General features: G+C 42.9%; 1 protein-coding gene across 1 annotated transcript in view; it reads left to right on the forward strand.

The window, feature by feature from the left end:
* Window positions 1-23,702, forward strand: part of nelfb (negative elongation factor complex member B) — a 90,351-nt gene that overhangs the window by 22,138 nt on the left and 44,511 nt on the right. The window contains exons 5-7 of the mRNA XM_078171001.1: window positions 117-302; window positions 424-536; window positions 631-733. Coding sequence (XP_078027127.1) covers window positions 117-302; window positions 424-536; window positions 631-733 — 402 coding nt within the window. The remainder of the gene's footprint in view (window positions 1-116; window positions 303-423; window positions 537-630; window positions 734-23,702) is intronic.

Consider the following 23,702-nt stretch of genomic DNA (forward strand, 5'->3'; position numbering starts at 1 on the left):
AAGGAAAAAGTATGATAAAGATATGTACAATATAAGTGTTTAAGTGAGAGATTTGTCCAGTTTTGTGCAGAAGTTGATGAATCCCTGTGTGAGATTAAGCTTTTCTGTTGTTGTAGGTGGTCCTAAAACTGACACAGATGATTGGAAAGAACGTAAAGCTGTATGACATGGTGCTGCAGTTTTTACGAACACTCTTCCTGCGAACACGGAATGTCCATTACTGCACACTGAGAGCAGAGCTGCTGATGTCTCTTCACGACCTGGACATCAGTGAGATCTGCTCCGTAGACCCCTGCCATAAGGTCAGGATACGAACAGTTATGGCAAACCTGTTCAGTAACACCATTGTACCCCTGAAGAGCCCCAAACCCTGTATTGTGTTTTAGCTTTGTGTTACATTTTTTCCTCTGTGTGCTGTGACAGTTTACTTGGTGTTTAGACGCCTGCATCCGTGAGAAGTTTGTGGATGGTAAGCGAGCCAGAGAGCTGCAAGGTTTCCTGGATGGAGTGAAGAAAGGACAAGAGCAAGTCCTCGGGTAACAGATGATAGGATGGTTAAAATGTATGAATAGAGCTGCTCATCTCTGATGAATCGATGAATTAATCTCTGGAAAGTTTGTGTGCACTTAGGGACCTGTCCATGATCCTGTGTGACCCGTTTGCTTGTAATACCCTGGTCCTGAGTATCATGAGGAACCTGCAAGAGCTGCTGAGTCAGGACGCTTTACCAAGGGTGAGCATACTGTGCGCAAGGACACAAACATGGCATTGTGTCCCTCGGTCAGAATTATCAAGTTTTAAGGCACACTCCTACATAACATCAGAATCAGAATCAGACATACTTTATTGATCCCTGAGGGGAAATTATTTGCGTTACAGGTGCTCCTTGCAAGAGTGGAAAGATAAGTGAAAATATAAGAAATTTAACAACAGTATTTACAAATATATAGTTCAAATAAACAGGATTAATAACAAAAAATAAAAGTATATATATATATAGTATAAATAGATAATACACAGAATATATACAGTCAAGGTGAAATGGGGTTATTGCACAAGTTAAATTAAATTATTGTCATTGTGTACCCCAGGTACTTTTAGTCCTCCACAATGTCCACACTGACCCCCTGGATGGAAACAGGGGTCACCGGTGTCTTGGTCCTCCTCAGATCTACAGCCAGTTCCTTTGTCTTTGCCACATTGAGCTGCAGATGGTTCTGCTCACACCATGTGACAAAGTTATCCAAAACAGCCCTGTACTCATCCTCATCACCCTTGGTGATACATTCAGCTATAGCAGAGTCATCAGAAAACTTCTGAAGATGGCAGGTCTCAGTGCAATAGCTGAAGTCTGTGGTGTAGAGGGTGAAGAGGAAGGGGAGAGAGGACTGTCCCCTGCAGGGCCCCGGTATTGCTGACCACTCTGTCTGACACACAGCGTTGCTAGCACACATACTGTGGTCTGCCAGTCAGGTAGTCTACAATCCAGGACACCAGGGGGGCATCCACCTGCATTGCTGTCAGCTTGTCACCCAGTTGAGCTGGACGGATGGTGTTGAACGCACTAGAGAAGTCAAAAACACATGACCCTCACAGTGCTCGCCGGCTTGTCCAGGTGGGCGTAGACGCGGTTGAGCAGGTAGATGATGGCGTCCTCAACTCCAAGTCGGGGCTGATAGGCGAACTGGAGGGGGTCCAAAAGTGGCTTGACCATGGGCCGGAGCTGCTCCAAGACGAGTCTCTCCAGGGTCTTCATGATGTGGGAGGTCAGTGCCACGGGTCTGTAGCCCTTGGAGCCACTGGGATGCGACGTCTTTGGTACAGGAACGAGGCAGGATATCTTCCACAGCATGGGGACCCTCCTGGAGACTTAGGCTCATGTTGAAGACATGCTGAAGTACTCCACATAGCTGGGGGGCACAGGCTTTGAGCACCCTGGGGCTGCAGCCTTATTTGAGTGGAGTCTCATCAGCTGTCTTCTCACATCGTCAGCAGTGAAGCACATTGTGGAGGTGATGACAGGTGGGGGAGGGGTGTAGTCCTCATGATGGAGAGTGCAGTCGGTAGGCCCGTTTCCACTGCAGGAACTTAGGGGTAATTTTACGGGGCCGGGGCCGTTGGTGCGTGTCTCCACCGCAGGAACCACCCCCAAAGGACAGAGTTCCGGAACTTCTACAGGGGCTAAACAAGTCCCTGCCTCGGAGTAGGTACTCAGAATGGCCCCGAGAAACTCCTGGCTGGGGCTTGGGGTTTACTTGGTGCTGATTGGAGATATTCAAGGCGGGATGTGACTAGGGATGGGTATCGTTAAGATTTTAACGGTACTACTACTCTTATCGATACTGCTTATTGATCCGGTATTTTAACGGTGGTCTTATCGATACTTTTTGAGGAAGAAAAAAACAAATTAAGAACATAAATTGCTTTATTTTCTCAATTCTCATTATGCAACAAAATAGTTTTTTAACAAAACATTTTACTTTTTACAACTTGAAATGTAAAATACATAAAATAATAGTGTTGTCACGGTACCAAAATTGGGACCCACGGTACGATACCAGTGAAAGTATCACGGTTCTGAGTAGTATCACGATACCATAGCAAAAATTATGCAGATGTGCCTTTTGTCATTTATAAAAAGATAAATCACTTTTCTATAATACATCAATGATATTTCAATGGAATAAATTACTTATTGACTTATTCATACTTCAAAAACAGCATCAATAAGTGATTAACATAGGGGGGATCAAAATAAAATAAATAAATAAAATGAAAATCAACCAGCCACCCTCCTCCCCTGACAAGTAAAGAACAGTCCCTAAAGTGCACTGAGGTTTGTGGACCGTTACCTGCCACAAAGAGTAATGTTGTCCATTAAGGTCAGAGCTGATCAATACTGCGGTCTTGAAGAATGTAGCCCCGGGGCTCGTTCAGTACCGGAGTTCGGTACCCATCCCTAGATGTGACATCAACATAAAGCGACAAAATAGCCGGCATTTTTAAAACTCGGCAGATCCCAGACGAGGGTTAGCTCGTTCATAGCTTCCACCGCCATGTAGGGAGGAGTGGGGGAGGAGGGTGGAGTGGGTGATGGTTGTCCAAGACAGACAGCAGAAGAGTCAGAGGGGGATAGGCAGGGCCAGCAGTGTCAAATCTGTTAAAAAAACAGATTCAGTTCATTGGCCCTGACCATGCTGCCTTCAACTCCTCTGTTGTTGTTCGTCCTGAAGCCAGTGACGGTCCTCATTCCACTCCAGCTTCCTCCTGTACCTCTCCTTAGCCTCCCTGATCTTCATCTTCAATTCCCCCTGTATTGTTCTCACCTCCTCCCTGTTACCAGCTCTGAAGGCCCTCTTCTTTGCATTGAGGATGGCTTTGATGTCCTTTGTTACCCACGGTTTGTTATTTGGATAACAATGGACAGTCCTGGCTGGGACAGTGGAGTCCACACAGAAACTGATGTAGACCGTGATGCATTTTGTGAGCCCATCAATGTCCTCCCCATGTGGCTCACAGAGTGCCTGCCAGTCTGTCACACCAAAACAGCCCTGCAGTGTCTCATAAGCCTCCTCCGACCATCTCCTCACTGTCCTCATGGTTGCAGGCAGGCTCCTGACTAGTGGTACATAGCAGGGGTTGAGGTGCACCAGGTTGTGGTCTGACCTACTCAGAGGGGGGAGGGGGGAGCAGCTGTATGCATCCTTGGCGTTTGCATACAGCAAGTCCAGTGTTCTCTCTTCTCTGGTAGGACAGCTCACATACTGTGTAAAGGTGGGCAATGTTGTTGCCATGGTGACATGGTTGAAGTCACCCGAGATAGCTATGAAGGCACTCGGGTGTTTAGTCTGCAGGCGGGCTATGGTGGAGTGAATGACATCACATGCCAACGTCGGGTTGGCAGAGGGGGGGATGTAAACAGTTACAATAATGGCATGTGAAAACTCCCTGGGCAAATAATACGGCCTGAGTCCAACAGCAAACAGTTCAATGTCTGGGCAACAGATACGTTCCTTAATAGAAATATGGTCAGGACTGCACCATCGGTTGTTGACTAGAACGGCAAGCCCCCCTCCTTTGCGCTTACCGCTCTCGGTGCAGTCCTGGTCAGCCCGAACAGTCTGAAAGCCACTGATGGAGATGTTGTTGTCAGGAATGTCCTGGTGAAGCCATGTCTCAGTGAAGCACATCAGACTACATTCCCGGTACTCCTTCTGACTCCTGGTGACTGCTGTTAGCTCGTCCGTCTTATTTGCCAGCGACCTCACGTTGCCCATGATGAGAGAGGGGAGACAGGGCTTATATTTCCTCTTCTCCATAATCTTTGCTTTTTTTCCTCCGCTGTTTACTTCCTCCCCTGCATCCTCTGTGTGTTTTCCTCCACATTTCAGCTGGGATCTCTGATGTTCCGGCCGCCAAGCCGGCCAGCCTCAGTGCAATCAGCTGATCTCTGGAGTAAACAATGCGGCCATGAAGTTGTTGCACAATGATGCCGGGTCCAAATGAAAGAAGTAATTCCAGAGTGAGGAAACAGAGCACAAGTCTCTCAATCAGCGTGTTTGGAGAGGGTGCAGTTTCAAAGCGTCAGTCATAAAAAAACAAGCACAAATACCTAACTTCGCTTCGCCAACCTCGCTTTCATCTCTAAAGTCATAGAATGCACAGTAGCCTCCCAACTCCAAGACCATCTGTCAATAAACAGCCTCCTTGAGCCATTTCAGTCCGGTTTCCATCGCAATCACAGCACAGAAACAGCTCTCATTCAAATAACAAATGATCTTCTTCTCGCAGCAGATTCTGGTCTTCTCACCATTCTCATAATCCTTGACCTCAGTGCCGCCTTCGACACTATATCTCACTCAATCCTTCTCCTCGATCGCTTGGCTGGCACTGGGGTCTCTGGCACTGCTCTTCTCTGGTTTCATTCATACCTGTCCGACCGTTCACAGTTCATTCAAGGCCAAAACACCAGATCGTCGCCCTCACTACTCACTCACGGTGTTCAGTGCTAGGCCCTCTTCTCTTCATCATCTATATCCTCCCCCTTGGCAATATTTTCCATCACTTTGGTATCCACTTCCATTGTTATGCCGATGACACCCAAATTTACATTTCCACTAAACCCGACTTTACCTCACCCCCAGCTGCCCTCACTGACTGCCTGCAAGCCATCAATAACTGGATGTCAAATAACATGCTCAAACTCAACACCAATAAAAGTGAAGTTCTCCTCATTGGATCCAAGTCATCACTCTCCAAAGCCCACCCCCACAGTATTCCCATCGACGGCTGTTTGGTCCCCACCACATCACAAGTTAAAAGCCTTGGTGTTATTCTGGACAGTACCCTTTCATTTACCTCCCACATCAACAACACCTCACGCACCGCATTTTTTCATCTCTATAATATCTCCAGATTCCGCCCCTCCCTTTCTCAGCATTCTACAGAAGTCCTCATCAATGCACTGGTCACCTCTCGTTTGGATTATTGTAACTCCCTTCTCACCGGTCTACCACACAAACTCATTCACCGTTTACAAACCATCCAGAACTCTGCTGCTAGAATAATCACTCGCACTAGATCCTCTGATCACATCACTCCAGTCCTCATCCAGCTCCATTGGCTCCCTGTCCAGCAAAGAATACAATATAAACTCCTCCTGATAACATTCAAAGCCCTCCATAATCTGCCCCCCCCCCCCCCCCAAATCTCTCTAACATGCTTCACCCATATATCCCCCCTTGTCCACTCCGTTCTTCATCGGCTGCTCTGCTCACCACACCTCCTTTCAAACTCAGTTCTTTTGGTGCTCGTGCTTTTAGCTGCTCAGCTCCCAGACTTTGGAACACTCTCCCACTACAGATCCGTAATCTGGACTCAGTTGATACCTTCAAATCACACCTCAAGACACACCTCTTCAAAACTGCCTACTCCCTTTAATCCAAATAGTTTATCCATCCGTTTAGCCATCTATTCGTATGTTCTCTATATTTATTACTTGTACATTTATTTTGCTATTTCTATGTTCTGCATGTTTGTTATTTGTATATTTATTATTTGCTACTGTACTGTTCTTATGTTTTCTGTTATTTACTTGTAAGGTGACCTTGAGTGCCTTGAAAGGCGCCAAACAAATAAAATGTGTTATTATTATTATTATTATAACTTAATAAAGCAAAAAAGTAGGAAAACTAAGAAAACAAGCAGGAGCGACTGCAACAGACTGCACGCGCGGACGCATGCGCACTACTTGTATGTAACATGTATGTATTTTTACTCAAGTAAAATGTTTTGTTGGATGTCGGATCTTAAGTTTTGACCCGTGACCTGGGTTAATCTACCTGGAGACTCGATTTCCTCCCTGGCTACCACTACTACAACTACAGAAGGCAAAACTTCGGCAGCGGGCCCAGTTCTGGGCCCATGCCGGTACGTTTTCTTCTCTGAAGTCTTCCATCTGAGCATCAATACCACTTACAGCTACTAAAACAGATGATCGCAGTGGGCTCCTTATGGGAGCCCTTGTGTGTAATTGCCGGTGCCTGCTAGGAGCCAACATTAGCTCATTGCTGGCTTACTAAAACAACGTTGCCCACCACTAAAAGCTCTGTGCACTGGCAGTTTTATTTCTCTTTGCAGCATGATTTCACTTAGCCTGGTGAAACCATCCTGATCTGGCAAGCTCATATTCAATTTTGCTCTGCAGATCAGTCTGGCCATGCAATCATTAAGTCAAATTCTTGCATCGGTTAAAGCATACCGGGCCAATCACAACAGTTTATTACTTTGGGGCGGGTTATTTGAAATCACATCATCAGAATAGGAGGGACCAGGAGCGGAGTGAATGCCTTTCGTAAACAACCAACATGGCTACTGATTTTGAAACTGCAATGGTAAATGTGTTGAACGTACTGGAATGTACATTTTCTTTAAAAGCAGAGCAAATGGCTGCACCGAAAGCTTTTGTTGAAAAAAAAAAAAAGATGTTTGCCTTCCTTCCTACGGGGTTTGGTAAAAGTTTAATTTACCAACTGGCTCCATTGATTGGGAAAAAGATGGGACTCAGTGAAAACCCAGTGGCTATTGTTGTTTCTCCGCTAGTTGATCTCATGGAGGAGCAGGTCAGGGAAGCAACCAAGCTGGGAATCACAGCCATGCAACTCGTCCACAGTGAGGAGGAAATCTGTTAAGATGGCAACACTCTTTCCCAGACATCATCACAGCTCATCTCCGCTGCACGCTGCACTTGCTTGCTGGTCTGTTTACAGTGGCGTTCTGCTAGCCTATGTCACAAGTTTTGTTTACTCTGATTGGTTTTCCGTCTTTGCAATTGTGTGAAGGGGCACTTTGAGTGACAGCTGTTGATACCGCCCCTCAGGAATAGAGGAAATGTACGCTCCGTGTCCAGACCCATTCGCGTTTTGCAAATTGGGTCTGGCAACGCCAGGCTAGATTTCACTTACCCCAGTAGATTCCGAGCTATCCAGTCATATCCGAACTCTATTCCATTGAGAGTGTCCTGAACATTGTCCTCCAGTGGTAATCGCTGCTCCTTTCCCGGCTGGATACACTGCAACAAGATGCTCCCTCCAGCTCTGAGAAATGGGCTGAAAGTCCCACTCCCGGCCCATCGGCAGTCCACCCTCTCTCCTGAGTGTTCGTTGTGAAGAATGGGAGAAAGATTTCTCTTCCTCTTCTCTCACCAGACAGGGATGATGACCCGGTCCCCATCTCCAACTACTTTGCTCCACTCGAGATGCTAACTGAGCCGGATGCTGAACTGCTCCGGAGCCACCCGCCCCAGTCCTCTCCAAAACCTTAAAAAAGTGGTGGATTTCCCAGACGATCCCGGTATCCCATGGAAAACATCACTGACGCCTTTCCCCTCCAGCATTATCCAACTCTGGGTGCAGTCCTCCTGGCCCCCAGTCTTCAACATAACTGCTCAACAGAGAAGTGGACACTGCTGTAGGTACTAGTAACATCATCTCCACAGGCACACCAGATGAATCGTGTTCATTTAACTCTGCTGTCGTTGCCACTACCCTAGCTAAAGTGGCTAATTGCAATCCGCAACCTCTTTCATCCAAACTCGCCGTCTTTAAGCGAGGCAGTAGAGACAGACGACCCAAAATCGTCAGATTTGTTGAACGTCCAGGTGCTATCACCTACTGCCTTCCTGGCAGCAAAGTTTCAGACATTATTAAATTGTCACCAGTGCACACAGACCTGCATCCCTCAGCTCACACACTGATTGTTCATGTGGGTACCAATGACGTCATGGATAAACAATTACTTAAACTCTGCATGCAACTAAAATCTATGGCAATCACAATTCAGAACCTGAGCAAAACCTGTGTTTTTCTGGCCCAATTCCCACTCTCTCAAAAACCCCTGAACGTTTCAGCCATCGTAACAGTCTGCATTAATGGATAAAAACTTAATTTTAATGTAATTTGACAGCCTACACCTGAACACAGGGGATCTTAAACAGCTTGTAAAAACTTGATCCAGCATATTGCTTTTAATTCTGACTGATGCTTACCTCAGCACGACCCTGCTCCAGAAGCCACTCCTGTCCATAATGTTGAGCATTTTTCCTTGGGTCCTGCTGAGTACGGCTCTATCAATACTATACCTGTGAGGATCACAGGATCACAAACTGCCCCACCTATAGACCCAGCTGATCTGCTTATTCTACAATAAGAGATTACTACTTTTACTCCCCATTCCACCCACTCCAGTAACAGACCCCAGCACATCAGTTCAACCTCACTTGTACCCTTTAGCTGTACTGTCTGCTGATCCCAGCTTTAGCATTTTAGCTGTTTTTAGTTTTCTTAATGTAAGGTCCCTTGCAAACAAATCTTTTTTATTCCAAGATTTTATTATGTCTAGCAGTATTGATTCTTCCTTTACTACTCAATCCTGGTTAAGCCCCGGATTCTCTATCCTGCTAAATGAGGCATGTCCCCCTATCTACTCCTGTTTTAATCAACTCATCTATTGTAATGGGAGAATATTCTTCATCCCCAACCCCCCTCTCTTGTGGTGTTCCCCAGGGCTCAATTCTAGGTCCTCCTCTGTTTTTTATTTATATGCTTTCTCTGGGTCAGATAATCCGTAATTATAATATTAATTTTCATAGTTACGTGGACGACATGCAACTTCATGTTCCGCTGACTGGTAGTGACAATCTCTCTCATGTTATGGCTTTTCTCTCAGATATTAAGTGCTGGATGTCATAAAACTTCCTCCAGCTCAATGAGTCCACATCTGAGGTCCTTTTTTTTTTGGACCCCCAAACCTGACCTCTAACTTAAATAAGAACCTTGGGAGCCTGTCCTCCAATGTAAAGCAACCAAGGTTGTGCAATCGTGCTTCCATCAAATTAGAAACATTTCAAAAGTAAAAAACTTTTTATCTCAAGCAGACCTTCTTCATGCCTTTATCTCATCACATCTGGACTAAGTTTTAAGTTTTTAAGTTTAAGTTTATTTCCTTTATTAATCCCCCTGAGGAGAAATTCAATGTTTTCACTCTTGCTTGTCAATTACACACAGGTCCGAAAGACACACACGCACAAACAGAACCTATACATGCACAAATTGGAGAGATGTCAGAGTGAGGGGGCTGCCCTTGGTGAGGCGCCCCACGCCCCTTGCTCAAGGGCACCTCGGCAGTGCCCAAGAGGTGAACTGGCACCTCTCCAGCCACCAGTCCACGCTCCATATTTTGGTCTGGACGGGGACTCTAACAGGCAACCCTCCGGTTCCCAACCCAAGTCCCTATGGACTGAGCTACTGCCGCCCCCCACTACTGTAATTTCTTGTATTCAGGGCTCAGTCTAAATGCCATTTCCCATCTCCAGCTTGTTCAAAACTCGGCTGCCAGATTTTAACTAATTATAAGAGACAAGACCATATGACTCCCACCCTTGCAATGCTACACTGGCTACCTTTTAAGCATAGAATTGATTTTAAACTTTCACTAATTACTATTATAGCCCTACATGGCCTTGCTCTAACATACATTTTAGATTAACTTCCACCCTATGAGCCTAGCCGCTGCTTACGCTCCTCAGGTAGGACTCTCCGAACTGTTCCTACAGCCCGCCTCGTTACTAAAAGAAACCGGGCATTTTCCATTAGAGTCCCACAGTATGGGCTGAATATGTGCCACCAGAAACTGAATTTGAATCATTTATATTTGAATTTGAATTTCTAAACTTTAATAATTGCATTGAAAAACTGAATTTGAATCACATAATTTGAAATTGTATTGTTAATTTGAATCATTGCATTGAAAAACTGAATCTGAATAGTATAATTTGAAATTGAATTTATTTCTATATATCTTCACATTCAGTTCTCACAATTCAAATTCAGTTCTCAAAATTCAATTTCAATTTACTGTGACAGACATCCGGGTAGTTTAAGGATGAAGGAAGAGCAATTGAGCACAGATACACAGGACTCCTCTTCGGCCAATCAGCACCTACGTTTTTGAGCACGTAGGAAGAAGCGCTCGGCTTGATCCATAGACCATAGACAATAGGCTCGTTCGAGATGAACTGCGCCTCGCCTGAAAAGTACACGAGAGCAGGCGGCCACAGCGGGGGGTGGTGACAAAAAGCTGCGGTGAAGTCGGACAGTTTCCCGACAGTTTCCAGCAGCCTTCAGTCCGTCCAGGAGGTCACAGACACACTAACATCCTGTCTGGAATGATGTCAGTTCATTAAAAAAGTGATCAGACCCATATATCAGTTTGTTTTCAGTCTCCAGTTGTTTTAATTATTATAGATTAATTTATTAAGATGTTTTACAGGTGATCTGTAGTTTATGTTCATGGTTTAACCTCCATTTGATATGAATTCTCCTGTAAATCAGCATCATATCAGTTTGACCTGTCCCCTCAACTACACAGGCTGAATAAACTGTGTTTGACTATAAGGTTAATATTTTCAGAGGAAAAAAAAAACCAAGACAACAGCTTTCATTAAGGCTCAGTCAGATACAGTCAGGGCTTCACATCTGATGTTATTTTAAGAATCCTCACATCCCACTGACCACAAGTCTCTGTGTTGCTGAATACTTCAATAATTAAACCGTTCAATATTAATATAGTACAGTAGACTCTGTATAGTTTATGATGAATGTATTCAGTCTCTGACAACTAAACTTCACCATCAGTCACACAACATGTTTCCTGTTCACAGAATAAACCTTCAGATCAGACAAATACAACCTTAATCTCTAAAATCCAACAAAAATGAATAGTTGATCTAAAACGTCATATTGTTGAGTCGACATCTTAACCAATCAGCTGTTAGATCAGGTGAGAGCCAGGCGGTGCAGTTGGTGGAGAGCAATTGAGTGCTTGGCTCTAAAAACTGCGGCCGCCTCGCTCTCGCAGTTTTATTGCCGTCCACTTTTGTAATACGTCAGAGCAAGTCGGGATGAAGTCGGACACAAAACTAACTGGCATGCATTGTGCGCCGATCGCCTTTTTTATGAATTGACATCATTCCAGACAGGATGTTAGTGTGTCTGTGACTTCCTGTACAGACTGAAGGCTGCTGGAAGCAGCTTTTTGTCACCGCCCCCCGCTGCGGCCGCCTGCTCTCGTGTACTTTTCAGGCAAGGCGCAGTTCATCTTGAATGAGCCTATTGTCTATGGTCTATGGATCAAGGCGAGCGCTTCTTCCTACGTGCTCAAAAACATAGGTGCTGATTGGCTGAAGAGGAATCCTGTGTATCTGCGCTCGATTGCTCTTCCTTCATCCTTAAACTACCCAGATGTCTGTCACAGTAAATTGAAATTGAATTTTGAGAACTGAATTTGAATTGTGAGAACTGAATGTGAAGATATATAGAAATAAATTCAATTTCAAATTATACTATTCAGATTCAGTTTTTCAATGCAATGATTCAAATTAACAACACAATTTCAAATTATGTGATTCAAATTCAGTTTTTCAATGCAATTACTCAAGTTTAGAAATTCAAATATAAATGATTCAATTTCAAATTATGTGATTCAAATTCAGTTTTTCAATGCAATTATTAAAGTTTAGAAATTCAAATTCAGATATAAATGATTCAAATTCAGTTTCTGGTGGCACATATTTCAGCCCATACCACAGCTGTGGAACTCCTAATCTGAGGAACTTAGGCTGGCAAACTCAGTGTCTTCCTTTAAAACACTACTAAGAACATACTTTGACAGAAAGGCTTTTTTACAGTAAATTTGTGTGTCTAGTTTCTATCCTTCTTTTATTGATTTTATTATTTATTGATTTTTTTAACACACTTTGTTTTATTTGGTCTTGGCCTATGTTCAATGTTTTTGTTGCTGTTTTTATCTTTTTTTTTTGGAACATTATTTTTATTGATCATCTTTATGCTACAGAACATAGTTCAGCAGCTACAAGCGAGAAAAACAATCAAGTATATGTGTAAAAAATAAAAAAACAAAAACAGATAAACAACCAAAACTAAAAATCAAAAAAACAAATTAAAGATCAAAATGATATGCAAATTTCAATTACACAGCATCTCCTCCAAATATATTTCACATAGAGACTGCCATATCAGTGCAAAAGGAAAACAATGAAATAGATAAAAAAGAAAAAAGAAAGAACATTTTGCATGAATGGTGCTGATGGAAATAAAAGTAATGGTGGTGCAGTACAGGTTTAACAGATCACTGTTCTAGGAAGTTAATCCAGGCTTGCCATGTTTTTAAGAATCTCTGTGGGTTACCTCTAATACTATATGTGATCTTTTCTAAGGGCATACAGTAGTTGAGTTCATTTACCCAGTGTGAGTGACTAGGGGGGTCCTCAACAATCCATTTAGACAGAATACACTTTTTTGCTGCCAGTCCCAAGAAATCTGCTGAGTGTATTGAGTCGAACTGGAGATTAGAGTAGTCCCCAAGAAGTACTATGGAGGGTGATAAATTAAGTTCCATATTTAAGACTTTCTTGAGTGTATATTCTATGTCTTTCCACCATTGTTCTAGCTTTTTTTCAGGGGTGTAATAGAACCTGTGAATGGTTTTGAAATTACATATTTTATATCTTGTATTAATAAATCCTTTTTGTGCATCTGTGAGCAATAAGGACCACTTTTCTTTGACCAGGTTAGTATTAGCTTTATTGTATGACATTAAAAGGTCATAAATTCGCGAAGTATGCTTTCTGTTAATTCTTTGGGTAAGCAGCAATTCTAACTGTTAAAGCTCTGGTTTTTCCAGGGCTCCCCCCAGTTGTGATCATATAAAGTGGCGCAGTTGTAAATATCTATAAAAATGTGTAGCTGGCAATTGGTGGGAGTCTCTCAACTGCTGAAATAACTTTAAAATGTTATCATCATATAGGTCATCAATCTTAATTATATTCTTCTGGGCCCAAACTTTAAAGCCCAGGTCCTTCTGCACAAAATCTAAGGACGGGTTAGACATGATTGGGGTAAGTGGAGATAAGGAGGTGACTTGTCCTAAAAAATAGTTAATTTTGCCCCAAATGTTAACTGAGTAAATAATGATTGGGTTGTCTGTGTATTTCTTTACAGTTTTTTTGTTAAAACAATACGGGATATGCGATAAATCTTTTATATTTAAGATATGTCTTTCATTTTTTTTTTAAAGATTATTTTTATGGGCTTTTTGCCTTTATTGACAGGACAGAGAGTGAAATGGGGAGACAGAGAGAGAGAGTGGGGACTGACATGCAGCAAAGGGCTGCGAGCCGGATTCGAACCCGCGGCCGCTGCAGCGAGGCGATGCCTCTGTACATGGGGCACCGGCACTATCCACTACGCTACTGACGCCCCTAAGATATGTCTTTCTATTTGTGTCCAGGAGGGGGTCTCTTCATCATCAAACCAGTAAAACAATGGTCTTACTTGGGCAGCCCAGTAATATAATTGCATATCTGGAAGTCCTAGTCCTCCTCTCTCCACTCTCGTTTTTTTTTCTTCATTTTTTTGGGGGAGGCCTTAAACGCAACACTAACCCCCACCAGTCTGATACTGACAACGAGCGCACTCAGAGCTGGCAGACATGTCCAAGAGGTCATTAGATGTGTGGTTGCACTTAAAAATATGCCCCGACAACCCCTAGAAAACAGAGTGCCAGATTTGCCAAAAGCAATTGGCATATCACAACTCAACAACAAATTTGGGAAATCACTTGAAAAACATAAGTAGTAATTAAAAAAGATAAAATCTCCGACAAGGAAATAGAAAGCCCGACGCACAATGGAGACTTGCTATTATCCTGCTTAAACAGAGACGACTAAATTCTTTCAACAATGTGACTCAAAATAATGATTAAATAGATTTTAAAATATGCATTTTCCAGTTCCCACCGGTCCGCTCTGAGTCTGGTGTCAGAGACACTTCTGATGCTCTGAGTTGCGCATCTGTTTGATTGTGCTGCAGTATGCGCCAAGGGTTTTAATTTAGTGTTCAATCAAAAGTTAAACACTACTTATCGCCATTAGTGTTTTTTCATTTGTGAATATTTTTATGTTAATTCTAGTGTTGGAAGAAACTACGTTTTCGCCATAATTTTTTTTTTTTTTTTTAATATTGGGAAGAGCTCACTTTTAGTCCAGTTAATTTTGTAGCCGGAAGAACCACTGAAGGTGTCAGTCAAGTTCAGTAAGGCTACAAGGGATGTATCAGGATTGATTAAAAACAAAAGTATATCGTCAGCATAGAGGGCAATTTTGTGTGTAATTTTTCCAATCGAAATTCCCATTATGTTAGATTCTTCTCTCACTTGTTGAGCCAGTGGTTCCAAGATGAGGGCAAAGATCAGGGGCGAAAGAGGGCACCCCTGTCTTGTGCCCTGTCCAATAGCAAAGGGGCCTGATATAATTCCATTGGTACCAACTCTGGCTCTGGGTTCATCATATAAGAGTCTAATACAATTTATAAAATAATTACCAAAATTGAAATGTTCCAGAACTTTAAACATGTAGCACCACTCAACACGATCAAAGGCTTTTTCTGCATCTAGCGAAACGATTACGGGTGTGTCCTTTAAATTAACTGCCTCTGATATTATATGAAAAAGGCGCCTCAGGTTGTTCATTGAAGCCCCGTTTTTAATAAAGCCAGTCTGATCTTTGTGAATGAGTGATGGTAGATGTTTTTCTAGCCTCATTGCTATAGCCTTGGCAAATATTTCGCTCTCTACTGAAAGCAGAGAGATGGGGTGATAGGAGCCCATAAGTTCGGGGTCTTTATCTGGTTTACAAATTAGCGTAATTAGGGCTTCTTGAGTTGTTGGGGGCAGTGTCTTGTTGTCGATTGAGTGGCGATACATATCCATTAAAGGATTCATCAAATGGCTATGAAATTTTTTATAAAATTCGGGTGTGAACCCATCTAAACCAGGTGCTTTCCCAGACTGGAGAGACATTAAAGCTTTTAGAATTTCGTTTCTGGTTAGTGGTTGTTCCAATAGGGCTTGATCTAGGACCGATAGTTTTGGTAGGTTCAAGGAGGAAGGGAATTTCTCACATTTATCTGCTGTATTCTCGCACTCTGATGTGTATAAATTCTTATAAAACTCTTGGAAGCAGTCATTAATCTCTTTTGGGTTACATGTGGTGGTATTATCTGTTTTTTTAACTTTATGAATCATGGAGGTGGATATTTGTCTTTTCAGCTGCCAAGCTAACAATTTATTTCCCTTGTCCCCCAGTTCGTAATATCTCTGCTTAGTTCCTAGTAGGGCTTTCTCTGTTTTATGTGTTTGATATATTATATTGATTACATTTTCTTAGCAGGACCTTGTGTATCCCTTCTGATCTTGTTTTGAAGTGTTCCTTCTCCAAACTCCTTATTTCTGCTTCTAGAAGTTCCAAGTTTTTCCAACTTTATTTTTTCCTATGACTAGAGAAAGATATCATTTGTCCCCTCAGGTAGGCCTTCAGTGATTCCCAAAGGATAGAGGGTGATGGGGTGGTTTCAGAGTTGGTCTCTAAAAATAATTTAATGTGGGAGGTAATAAATTTATCAAATTCTGGATCATGTAATAGTGAGGGGTTAACTCTCCACCTATAAAATTTCTGAAAGTTGTCTTTAGGAAGCATTACTATAGAGATGGGGGCATGGTCAGACATTACACGTGGTAGATATTCACAACTGCTAACCCTGTGAACCATTGCCATAGATATAATGAAATAGTCTATTCGGGTAAAGGAGTTATGTACAGCTGAGAAAAATGAGTATTCTTTAGTATTAGGATGTGTGTATCTCCATATGTCACATAATCCCAGATCCTTTATATAGGAGTTGATTACTTTCCTCGACCTGCATTTCACAGGATTTTTATCAGAAGAGCGATCTAGTTTAGGGTCAAATTAAGGTCACCCGCTATAATAATGTCCCCTTCTGCTCCACTTAGTTTTAAAAATAAAGACTGGTAAAAGTTTAGATCATCATAATTGGGGGCGTAGATGTTGACCAGGGTAATGACCTCAGATAATACCTTACCCTTGACCAGTATAAATCTACCACCTGGGTCACGTTCTATTTTGTCTGGTATAAAGGGAAAGTGTTAGGATAGCAATTGCCAATTAGTCATCAGAGATGGTTTTAAGTGTTTTTAAATTCTGTATATTTCCCCAGCATGAATTTTGGCATGTGGGCACCCTGGATTGGTGGATAATTTTCCTAGCATTTGGTTTAGGTTTGACTGCACTGCACCAAAATAAAATTACCATAACAAAAGCAAAAAAAAAAGGAACTGAGATAAATGAACTATTAAATGCATACAAACAAAATTCTTTCTTGGAAAGAGTTGGAAAGTACCCCAAAATGCACAAGCACGTGTTTGCACTCCTCCTTAGCACAAATAACGCGCATTGATAGGTAGTAACATAACAGCAGTCTCCGTTTCTGTACTGGTATACATTTAAAGGGTCAGTGTGTAAAATGGGTGGAAAACCATTGGAAACAGTGACATCAGTGGTCAAATTCTAGATTGCAGGACTCACTCACTCACCCCTCCCGTCGGGTAAATGACGGTGGCCTCTTAGGGACAAAAAGCCTTGCGCACGAGTTTTTCAGGAGTAGGTCTATCTAGCGACGAGGTGAATGTTTATTTAGAAATCTAAACCATGTTACGATATTGTAATGAATCCCTCACGAGCAGGAGACCAGAGGAGTGTTCGGGAAAAAGGCCCGTTTATTTGAGCACTCCAGAAACTCCGGTAACACTCCACTCTGACTCTTCTGGCGTAACGACACACTTCTAACTTTACACACATACTCGTTTACGATACTAAGTGGGGACCCCCCTCCCCTCTCTGCTCCGCCAATCTCCAGCCCGCACACTGACTGACAGCGTAGCCGGTAAACAGTGCTCAGCTGTTTATTTAGCCTAGCAATATCTCCGGACTATAGTAGCTGCAATGGACGACTTTGAACGCGATTTTGAAGAGTTTCTTGTAGTGGACACAGACCCAGAGCCATACCTGTTTGAGCCGGAGCATACAGATGAGGAACTCCATGTGTTTGATGCTGAGTGGGTGAGAAGAGAGGCTGAATGCACAGAATGGGATTCGGTGCTACTGCTGCCATTGTTGGGGAGATATCACCAGGAGGAAAAGCGCCGCAGAGAGTGCATCACAAGGAGTGAAGTTGCGTCTTCTTTTCCTCGCAGATGACAGTTCGGGTTCATTCTCTCCTGTTGCGTGGTAAGTGTGGTCCATTCGCAAACTTTATAACTAAAAAAACTTTTCACTACTCTCTATCGACGAACTACTAACACTCTGCTGTTTCCTCCTCCTTCTTCCTTCCTTCCGCTGTCTTTGTTGGTTCATTTATACACGCGAAACGCGTTCTCTGGCTGGCTGGATTGTCCACTCGGTCTGCCGTACATACATGGCGGCGCAAGATGGCGATCTCTCTAAAGCAAGGCCCTTGCTATATATATATATATATATATATATATGTATATATATAAAAGCATAATTATAAGGCTACGAAAACCAAACGAATTTTATTTTATAGTGATCATACACTTGTATAAACATATTAATGGGTAGAATATTCAGATTCAGATTCATATTGACAATAAACCATGCCAAATATTACACACTGGCCCTTTAAAACATACGGGACAAAAAGGAACCTGTTTTTAACTGCGAGATATCTGGTGTCAAGAGTCCTCATTTCCTGAATACTAAGCCACACATCAGGAACACGGGGCTTGCCATCAGGCTCCCCTAAACAGTCTCAAAACGGGATTTCACAATATCCAATCACATAGATTATATCAATAACCTCAAATTAAACCCTCGTTTCAGCAGAGATTTCTTATGATCATTTGATTAGACATCAATAATTCAAGGGTAATAATAAGGTAAATTAAAGTCAGCTGTTTGAAACAAGGCTGTGAGCAGAGAAAATGAGATAACTTACCCTCATGGTGTAATATCAGACTATATATACAGTACAGGCCAAAAGTTTGGACACACCTTCTCATTCAAAGAGTTTTCTTTATTTTCATGACTATTTACATTGTAGATTCTCACTGAAGGCATCAAAACTATGAATGAACACATGTGGAGTTATGTACTTAACAAAAAAAGGTGAAATAACTGAAAACATGTTTTATATTCTAGTTTCTTCAAAATAGCCACCCTTTGCTCTGATTACTGCTTTGCACACTCTTGGCATTCTCTCGATGAGCTTCAAGAGGTAGTCACCTGAAATGGTTTTCCAACAGTCTTGAAGGAGTTCCCAGAGGTGTTTAGCACTTGTTGGCTCCTTTGCCTTCACTCTGCGGTCCAGCTCACCCCAAACCATCTCGATTGGGTTCAGGTCCGGTGACTGTGGAGGCCAGGTCATCTGCCGCAGCACTCCATCACTCTCCTTCTTGGTCAAATAGCCCTTACACAGCCTGGAGGTGTGTTTGGGGTCATTGTCCTGTTGAAAAATAAATGATCGTCCAACTAAACGCAAACCGGATGGGATGGCATGTCGCTGCAGGATGCTGTGGTAGCCATGCTGGTTCAGTGTGCCTTCAATTTTGAATAAATCCCCAACAGTGTCACCAGCAAAACACCCCCACACCATCACACCTCCTCCTTCATGCTTCACAATGGGAACCAGGCATGTGGAATCCATCCGTTCACCTTTTCTGCGTCTCACAAAGACACGGCGGTTGGAACCAAAGATCTCAAATTTGGACTCATCAGACCAAAGCACAGATTTCCACTGGTCTAATGTCCATTCCTTGTGTTTCTTGGCCCAAACAAATCTCTTCTGCTTGTTGCCTCTCCTTAGCAGTGGTTTCCTAGCAGCTATTTGACCATGAAGGCCTGATTCGCGCAGTCTCCTCTTAACAGTTGTTCTAGAGATGGGTCTGCTGCTAGAACTCTGTGTGGCATTCATCTGGTCTCTGATCTGAGCTGCTGTTAACTTGCGATTTCTGAGGCTGGTGACTCGGATGAACTTATCCTCAGAAGCAGAGGTGACTCTTGGTCTTCCTTTCCTGGGTCAGTCCTCATGTGTGCCAGTTTGGTTGTAGCGCTTGATGGTTTTTGCGACTCCACTTGGGGACACATTTAAAGTTTTTGCAATTTTCCGGACTGACTGACCTTCATTTCTTAAAGTAATGATGGCCACTCGTTTTTCTTTAGTTAGCTGATTGGTTCTTGCCATAATATGAATTTTAACAGTTGTCCAATAGGGCTGTTGGCTGTGTATTAACCTGACTTCTGCACAACACAACTGATGGTCCCAACCCCATTGATAAAGCAAGAAATTCCACTAATTAACCCTGATAAGACACACCTGTGAAGTGGAAACCATTTCAGGTGACTACCTCTTGAAGCTCATCGAGAGAATGCCAAGAGTGTGCAAAGCAGTAATCAGAGCAAAGGGTGGCTATTTTGAAGAAACTAGAATATAAAACATGTTTTCAGTTATTTCACCTTTTTTTGTTAAGTACATAACTCCACATGTGTTCATTCATAGTTTTGATGCCTTCAGTGAGAATCTACAATGTAAATAGTCATGAAAATAAAGAAAACGCATTGAATGAGAAGGTGTGTCCAAACTTTTGGCCTGTACTGTATACGGGGATGGCATGAGGAGAGTCGTTTATCGTCCATCCCTAGAAACAAAACAAAACAAGCAGAACCTGTTTACAATCCCATCTCTTTTTGGCTGGGTGGTCAGTAGTCCAGGGATAGATATGCTTCTCATTTTCGTGGTGTTGTCCAGATACTCTGAGAAAAGTCTCACCGACAGGAATTGGCGAGTATGTCTACACCCACAGTGCAGGCTCGGCTGTGGTTCATTCACTCTGATGTATGCGCCAAAGTCAATGTCCTCGTCCTCTCAGGAGAGTCATATAGCTCAGTCCGTATTAAATGACAACTGAGTGAAAGGTGAACAGGCGGCCTCCAAGTGTCTTTATGTTTAGTTTGCCAAGGACAGATTTTTGGCAAATTTACGAGCTTCATCTGGATCTGTGTAGTGTAGAAGCAAAAAAGTCAAGGTCGCGACCTCGCTCTTCTTCTCTCAAACGGACTTTCTTTGTCTTCCATTAGATATCAAAAACTCAAATACTCAGAGGTCAAAAAATCACTGGAGACACGTAGAATCAGATGCAACTGAGTTTAATGTGCTCGCAGGCAACAAACACATCACAACCCAAATGAGCCAAGCTCCGGAGCAAGGCTGGAATTTCTTTGTTTGCGCTCGCTCTTTTATCGTAGAATTTCTGCTGAGTCATTTCTTTCCCTTAATCCTTCCCACTTGGCTCTGATCGTAACGATATCCCACCTCTGCTGAGTCACTTTTTCTCCACCATAATGGTGTCATATTTCTGCTGACTCAGCACTTTTTAGTCCTTCCCCCTCTAGGGTCATTCTCAGGACAAGCTGTAATTCCCCTAATTTTCCACTAGTGTTTTCTGAACCCATCCTCATGCTATTTTTAGAAATAATTCACAGTGAGTCCTAGGTACTTCTCCACCACAATGCTTAAGTGCTCAATAAGTGTGTGTGTGTGTCATAAGAATACATGAAATATTAAACCAGTGTGTAATTTGTCAGTTGCACAGATTATATTGCTTCAACACATATCTTTTAAAGGTCAGCTAAAAGGTACAGTATATGTCTTCAGTAAATCAGTACATTACACTACATTCCCCCCTTTGGGGCTCCATAGTCCCATATAATATCTTAAATCACAGCAAGGGGGAGAAAATATATATATCCCCCCTTTGGGACTTCATAGTCCCATACCATTAAGATTTAGATTGGCTATTATCACACATGAATCATTTTCCAGTGATCAACATCAGTAGAGCTGCACATAAGTCATACTTCATTGATTATCAGCAGTATCTGTCACACATTTTGTCATCTGTAGGTATCACACACAATTCATGATTATCACCTCGAATAATTCGTATGTATATAGAGTATAAGAGCTAGCCTAATAATGTCTTTGTTTTTCTTGTTGCATGATTAATCATAATGACATTCTTATACAGTGGTTGTGACTACAGTCGTTACTGGTATTTTCTTCAGTGAATGCATGATAACTTCACATATACAGGGTACAGTAAGCAAGGTACATAGTTATCTTTGCTGTTAATGCTGCCAAGTTACTGTCCGTCGGGCACATAGGCGGATGTACCAGTCATCCGCAGGCGCCAGTAGGACGCCACCTGATCCCCTCAGCATCTCAATCTTCCGTTGCAGCACGTGGTGGTTGACCAGTTGCCGCTGTAGGTCATCCCTAGCCTGGGCTCAAATGGGGGCTGGTCCTCTGACATGGCTGGGCGCTCTTGGTAGGCCAACCCTGGATTCTGCTGCTTTGGATACAGGGATCTCCACATGCTGGCCATGCTCTGCACCAATCTGTGTGTTAGAAAGGACATTGTTTAGTTCAATTCACTTCCCTCCTTTTCCTCCTAATTGCCCCGTGGTATAGATAACCTATATATGTTAATCAGTCGATTGTTAGTATGGGTTTGGTAACAGCAAGGTTTTTCCTGAATCTATTGCCAATTATTTGGTTATTTCTTACCCTGAATCGGCTCTCCCTCTCTCTCTCTATACAACCTCGTATTCCCCTTCCAGGTTCCCCTTCATTGGCTCATATAAGTTTATATTGTCAGCCATATTCTCACATATGTCCGTATTGTCAATCATGGTTTCAATCTTTTGGATGCATAGGATCTTACCCACGGTTCATCTAGTTTCCACAATTCGCCTTTCTTGGGGAGCTTTTTCTGCTGTTGTATCAGCATAATAAATTGTCCTGTGGCCGTTCTCATGGCCCTTCTTATCAGGATCTGTACTAGGGGAAGGACGCCGAGTCCAAATATTACTCCTATAGTCTGTAAGATTTTTCCAACAGAGAACTTTTCTAACCAATCAAGAATTGATGAGGTTTTTAGTGTTCCAATTGGAATGTTGTATTTGTTGGTCTCTGTCTACATACGTATGTAAACTTGAGTCAAGTTACCATCTTCACCTGTTTCTGAGCTGCTGCTTTCTTCTCCCTGCTCTCTTTCTGTCTCTGCTCTCTCTCCTCTCTCTGCTCCCCCTGCGCTTGGGCCCTCATCCTCAGCCCTGTGGCTACCAGGTGGCAACTGAGGATGGGGTGTTTTCCTCTGAGGTGCTCTCTGTCGACACCCTCTCTGGGTTGTTAGCTCTGCAGCAGTGGTTAAGATGGAACCAAACGTCCTCACCTTCAACTTTCAAGGCAGTTGGTGTAGCTAATATGACCTTGTATGGACCTTCTCTGCATGGCTGGTCCCACTTCCTTTTGAACACCTTGACGTACACCCACTCTCCAGGAAGTATGCGTTGAAGGTCTTCTGGGATTTCGACCCTTCTGTCCTCTGTGGTGCCTTTCACCTGCTGGGAGATAGCCCTATGGATACGGGTTAGACTTCGTAAATAGTCAAACATTTCGCCTTGTAATTGTTCCAGGGACAGTCCCTCATGGGGACCTCTTAAGTATGGTAGTGGCATGGGCCGGCTCGTAAGCATTTCATGCGGTGTTAGATGCGTGACTCGGCTGGCTTGTGAACGCATAGACATTAGTGCAAGCGGTAAAGCATCCACCCAATTCAGCTTATTTCCACTATCTACTACTATTTTTGCTATTTTGGTTTTTAAAATACCATTTGCTCTTTCTACAGCTCCCTGTGATTGGGGATGGTAAACGCAGCCAAATTTTTGTTTGTTGTTTCAGTGTCTCTTGTATGACGTTAGACACAAAATGGCTACCATTGTCCAATGATATTGTATCTTTTTACCCATAGACGTTTTTCGGCCTCAGTAACTCTGTTTTGAGCTGCTATGAGGGAGGGCATGGTTGTGAGAGGTTCACAGTCTTGTATGGTTAGTAAGGGTGTCATTACTGCCCCTATTGCTGCCTGTTCATCTGCAAGGTTATTGCCTTTGGCTATCAATGTATCAGTGTTTTGGCGGGCTGGACATTTAATTACTGCTAGAGCTGTGGGAAGGAACATGGCTTCTATCAGGTCGAGGATGGCAGCTCCATGTGTTACAGGAGTGCCGTCAGCTCTGCGAATCCTCTTTGTTTCCATATGTTAGCATGGACGTGGCACACACCATAGGTGTATGCTGAGTCTGTGTATACATTTAGTGATTGTCCCTCTGCCAATTTACATGCTGCTGTTAA

This window comes from Epinephelus lanceolatus, chromosome 9 (assembly GCF_041903045.1).
Source record: "Epinephelus lanceolatus isolate andai-2023 chromosome 9, ASM4190304v1, whole genome shotgun sequence".
Taxonomy (NCBI): domain Eukaryota; kingdom Metazoa; phylum Chordata; class Actinopteri; order Perciformes; family Serranidae; genus Epinephelus; species Epinephelus lanceolatus.